General features: G+C 41.4%; 1 protein-coding gene across 2 annotated transcripts in view; it reads right to left on the bottom strand.

Annotated features, from left to right (window-relative positions):
* Positions 1–5,340: 5,340 nt before the first annotated feature.
* LOC126203132 (protease inhibitors-like) overlaps positions 5,341–6,000 on the bottom strand; it is an 87,216-nt gene continuing 86,556 nt past the window's right edge. For both annotated transcript variants that reach the window (XM_049937379.1, XM_049937380.1), the window contains one exon: positions 5,341–5,613. In XM_049937379.1, the coding sequence (XP_049793336.1) occupies positions 5,498–5,613 (116 nt within the window). In that variant the 3' untranslated portion in view covers positions 5,341–5,497. The remainder of the gene's footprint in view (positions 5,614–6,000) is intronic.

Genomic DNA, 6,000 nt, shown 5'->3' with positions numbered 1-6,000 from the left:
TACACACACACACACACACACACACACACACACAGACCCACACACAAATGCATACACGAACAGACCACAGATACTTCAATAGTTACACTCATAAGTTTGGCAGTAATATTCGATCTTTGGCAAAAACATTTGACAGTCGGCAACAGAAACCAAAACATTGCATTAAAACAAGCGCTCAGTGCATAGTGCTGTGGAATGCGGGAAAAAACAGCAAATTGGCGCTCATAGGAAGAAGAACAACACCAAAAATGCAACAGGAGCGTAATATGTAAGAAACTGTCTACGCAACCTGTAAGTACAGTTCAAAATATTACTACTTAATAGGAAATACCAACCACCAGAACTGTTTATAACCTATAGGCACAGTGACAAAAATGTAAATAAAATAGCTAACATATGTACATATTCCAGGCCACTGATGATGCCTTGCAGAAAATAAAGGCGAAACGCGTATGGCACTAAAATTGTGTTTTATTCAGTTGCTGTCAGACGGTCCATAAGTGAAAATTATCAATATACCGTAGTAAATTCTTCTACTTTATTTTTCAACTGCAGGTAACACAGCTGGTATCACAACTAGTTTCGATTACTTGGGAAGTCATGATTAGATGATCTGATTAAAAGGAATGAAAAAGGATGGATAGGTGCTAGAGGACAAAACTACAAAATCAAATTAGATCCTACATACAATTACTAACTCCACTTTAGTGGCACTGTCATCAGTAACATTACCGTCGCTGACGCGCAGTAAAGGTACTTACTGAGCCTTTCCGCTGGTTTACTTAACATGGGACCAGTATCTCTTTTTTCCGCCACATTTCTAGAGCGAGTGTCGTTGCGGAAACTATTAAATGCATCTCGCATTGAAATCCGCACCAAAATTCGAGCCTCAGTAAAACTTCACCAATCTTGGAGATTTTACGTTCGTCTAAATTATACGTGCCGTTTGTCGTGCTCCTGCAACAACTTTCGTGTTTTGTGTACCATGGGGGATCAGTTCCGTCTCTTATTAACTTATTTGGTATGAACATCTCGAGCGCTGTTGATACTATTTCTTTGAACTGAAGCCACATATGGTCTTCATTTACATAGTTTGGAAGGATTGTAGACTATCTCTTAGAAAGACGTCACCCGAATGTTTAGCTGCTTTTATAAAAAGATATATTTCGCGTTTAGGTTTGGTGAATTTCTTTGTTACAGAAGTGAGCCTCGCTACGACTGCATGTTCACTAATCCCTGTATCCATCGTGATGCTCAGGATTATTTGTGGCTAAGAGGTCAAGTGTGTTTTCGTAACCATTTACAATTTGAATGGCCTCGTCAACTAATTATTAAAAATAATTTAAAAAAAGCGTTTAGAACAATTACAGAAGTTGTTTTCTATTTACAACAGGGTATGAAAATGTATTTTTGTCAACACGCGGAAGGTAGATTGAATTAACTGCCAACTAGAATTGTATGAGTAGGGTACCTATTTGTGGTGAGAATCGAGTTTTCTTTTCTTTGAACTGTTCAGCAACTGTTTCATCTGAGACAGGGGCTCGGAAAAAAGAGCCAGTTATTAATTTATTCCGGTTTTCGAATATAGCCTCTGCCCATACTAAGTCACAGGAACTATCTGCTTCATAGTCGATTATGAGCTTACATTATTTTTCCTTAAGTTGCCCTTCTTGTTTCTGTTGTAGTGCAGATGATTACAATTACGGCTTTTCCGTCCAGAACCTCAGATGCTTTCTCTGTGACCCTGTAAATACCAGAGCTAAACAATGTAGGACAACATTGTACGTTACAAGCGTAGCATTCTGTATTACTTCATTTCCTTATTTCTAACATTTTAAAATTGTAAGTCGACTTTAGATGACATGTCAATCATAGATGCTCTTATCTCTATTTAGTGAACGTATTTTCAGTTACGTATTGAACATTGTCCCACTACACTTTATTAAATAATGTTTTTAGAGAGTAAATTAATATGGAGTATGTCGTTCTTCTTTTCAAACATTCACACACCCATTTATTCTTTCCCTATGGTCTTTTGGGTATGCAGTTGTAGTAATTAACGTAGGCACAAATGCAGTGATCAAAAAGAAATGATTAGCGTACATTCGCATTCTCGTTTCATCGTTCCTTTTTTGTTGCTCCCATGCCGATGGACTGTTTCTATCGCAATCAGTAAGCGTTAAAGCAAGTTACCGCATATTCAGAGGAATCTATATTTATACTTGGCAGAACTAATTACATACTGACATAATCGTCGGTATTGCTTTCGTTTCCCAAAAGTTATAAATATTTCGATTTCGGAAAAGAAGCTCTGTATTTGGCCAAGATGTTGAAGAAGAATGTCCCTTACGTACTGGTTGTATCGAGTAAGATGTGGAGACGGCGGTTTGAAAGCGGACAGAGGTAGTGCGGGGAAGGGCGTCCCTTACCTGATGGATCGCTACTCAAGCTACCTGGCGAAGGGGCAAATGTGGCAAATGTCCGGCGTGGCAAATGTCCGGCGTGGCAAATGCCCGGCATTCGATCTGGAGCCAAGCTCGCGGCCGCAGACTGTAAGTACCTGGCGCGCCAACGTCCGAGGGCTTCTCCTCGGTCATTTCCGGTGCGGTTCTTCTCTTGCCACCTGCGACGGTCGTTCGCTGCAGTACGGGAAGCCAGGATCCGTTTACCTTAAGGCTTTCCTCTTTCTTGTTGAAACTGTTCGCGCGTTTTTGTATTTCTACAGCTTCTCAGTGACGCTCTGGAGCACATTGGTTCCATTTTCCCGCAAGACATCACAAAGGTCCTCCGTGCATGTCTCACCACGAGCTATTTCACGTGGAATGGCGATTTCTACGAACAGCTGGAAGGCGTCGCCATGGGTAGTCCTCTTAGTCCAGTGGTGGCCAATTTCTTCATGGAACAATTCGAAGCACAGGCACTGGACTTGGCGACTTGCAAACCTAAGGTGTGGTACAGGTATGTCGATGATACTTACGTTGTGTGGAGCCATGGTGAAGAACAGCTCGGTGACTTCTTAAGACACCTGAACAGCCTCCATGCCAACATAAAATTTACCATGAAAGTAGTAAAGGACAAAAACTGCCATTTCTAGAAGTGCTGGTCACAAGGGATGGTGAAAACCTGGGACAAAGCGTGTATCGAAAACCGATACACACGGACCGATAACTGCACAAACTAACAAACCACCACCCGAGCCAGAAAAGAGGCATAATTAATACGCTCGTAAAGCGAGCAGGAAGAATATGTGAGCCGCAGCACCTCGGACGTGAAATGCAACACCTGGAAAGTGTTCTGAGGAGCAATGGGTACTCCACTAGTTATATTAGGATTGTATTAGAGCCATACACTCGGCGAAGTAAGGAATCAGAAAAAGAAATGTCGGGTACGGCCTTTCTGCCATGCATTCCCAGAATGACGGACAGAATCGGCCGTATATTGCACAAACACTGCGTAAAGACGATTTTCAAACCGACAAGGAAGATCAAAGAGTGCCTTAGATCGGTAAAGGAGAAAACGGACCCACTTGCAATGTCGGGTCTGCAGCTCATACAAAACAAAGTACTCAAAATCATAAGCAATGCTCCACGATACACACGCATCGCGGACCTTCACCGGGAATACCGACTTGAGACTCTCAAGGAGGTAATCCACAAACTCACCACAAGACTATACAGAAACTCCAGACATTCGCAGAACCCGTTTATTCTGAATCTGGGGAACTACGACCACAACCATAGATGGAAACATAAGAGACCAAAAGACATACTTGTAAGGACCTAACATCTATGGCCTAGAGCACGCAAACACAACGGTACAGATGAGCCCCTGTTAATCAGACGCCATTACTGGATATCCAGCTGGAATACACTGCCGAAAAACTGGCACCACGCAGGGAAGCCGTACCGTTCACTGCATGCAGACAAGCTCCACACATCCCCCACACAGTGAGATGATCTATGGGCGATCCTCCACTACTGTATAACGGTCTTGATTGCTCCAGGAATGTAGCTGCTGCAGCAACTGGGATACATCGCCATCGCTTGCCACGGTAATGATGCATGATACCCATACTAACAAATCTAACCTTGCATGAACTATCGCAGCTAGTCAGCCAATTCTGCTTTTACTACCCATCCCACTGTCGCAGATGATTTTTACCACGGCACGAGCCTTGGCACTTTTTTCCCTCTGCTCTTCAAATTGCTATACTCACTCGCGTTTCGTCCACTATCTATCACCTGATGGACCGTGTTAATGCGTAGTCTTACCCAGACGCACGCATAACATTACAGCCCAGCATCCTGTGATCCATTTACTAGATAACTAACATGTTGACGGAGGTGACAGTAGAACTTTTGGTTTGGTCACTACGTTGGCGCGGTCGTCGAGGGGCCCCATCTCTATTTTTTTTAAAAAAAAATCTCGGCTTCAGTTCACCACCGGCAATGGAGGGTGAAGCTTTGACAATGCCAGCCACTCGTGCTTGCGAAACCTCAGTAAAATCATTAGATAAACGGCGGCCGAAGAACCCGAGACAGAAGTCAATAGGCAATTTGTCCCTGTGGAATTATCTGAAAGGGAATATGATGAGTTCTCGTTTTTGGCTGAAGGTTGTCCTGCTGAGCTTGATGAAACTGACTGGTAAATAATAATACAGTTAATATGTCTTGCCAGTCGTTTGGGGAAGAAGACGTTCGCGTACAGTGATTTCTTCTGATAGCGAAGATGTAGATGATGAAGAATTTGTTAATAAAAAGCCAAGAATAGGTCTGCAACAGTTAGTTTCAGAAGCTTGGTTTACAAAGCTGACCGAAAATCAAAATTTGATGGAGAAAGAAATGCCTCAAAGTGAACGAAATATGGCTGCAATTCCAAGATGAGAGACATGTACGTCAAACGTGGAATGTATTTATACAGTGTTTTCACACTGCATAAATACAGTCCACATTTGTCGCATAACTGTCTCTAAGCTTATCATAAACCAGTAAAGATTTATGTATCGGCAGTGGCAAATTACTACTTGCCAAAATTGTTGTATAATTATTATTTTCTTGTATATATGAATCTGCTTTAGAACTTGAACAGAAACTTGTGTTGGAAATCATATAGTTAAAAATGTTAACATTAAGAATCCTATTTTCTGTGTGCATTAACAAATACAGTTTACTGCTTCAAATAAAATATGTATAATGCTGAATAAAATGTTCTTGTTAAATAAAGGTGAAAGAAAATACAAAGCAAAGTCTAGTACGTTTTCACGGTAAGTAAGACCGGAGGCCACACACGTGGACCTCCATTTATGCCTTAGTGAATCATCATAAAATTATTTCATTTACATTTGTGTCACACTTATTTATTGGTTTGCTGGAAAATATGAAAAGAAAAATTTGGTGCAACTTTTTTTTTTATCTCAGGAGTGAAGAGGTTATAAATGAAATGTTATACATGTTTCTTCAAACTGTTATTACAAAATGTTGAATGTTGAGGGGTGTCCTCAGTTGGAGTCCACTTGGCAGGCCTTTTTTGTGCAGGCTCCGGACTTTCCATCTGACCGGCAGCGACAGGTGTTACACCCCTCCTTGTACGTAGCCCCGGGGGTGCAGGACACTTCTGGAAGACAAAACAGTTTCCATTACTGCTGTGTCCTTTGTTTAGCTCGTTCACAACTTGTTCAGTCAGTGATAATGCCACAGAACCTATTATACAGTGTGTTTCAAATATACTATATTTCGAGAGGTGGTAGTATGGACCAAAACAACTAACAAATGTGTGTTCTAAAAAGCGCACATTCAGAGCTACGAGAACATGTTAATCGTCATTAGTGTGAAAAACGTCTCTTATATTGTAAGCTATTTTGTGTTACGAGCGACCAGTAGAATGCAGCAAGAAAATCAGTAAACAAATGACAACATATTATTCTGTTGGTCTGAAACACCGCAGCCCAGGACTTAAGCAGAATCGTGAATACGGTTTACAATAGCAATACATTCTGTATCC

Source organism: Schistocerca nitens, chromosome 9, assembly GCF_023898315.1.
Source record: "Schistocerca nitens isolate TAMUIC-IGC-003100 chromosome 9, iqSchNite1.1, whole genome shotgun sequence".
NCBI lineage: Eukaryota > Metazoa > Arthropoda > Insecta > Orthoptera > Acrididae > Schistocerca > Schistocerca nitens.
Note: the sequence above shows the minus strand (reverse complement) of the source record. Positions and strands in the feature narration are given on the sequence as shown.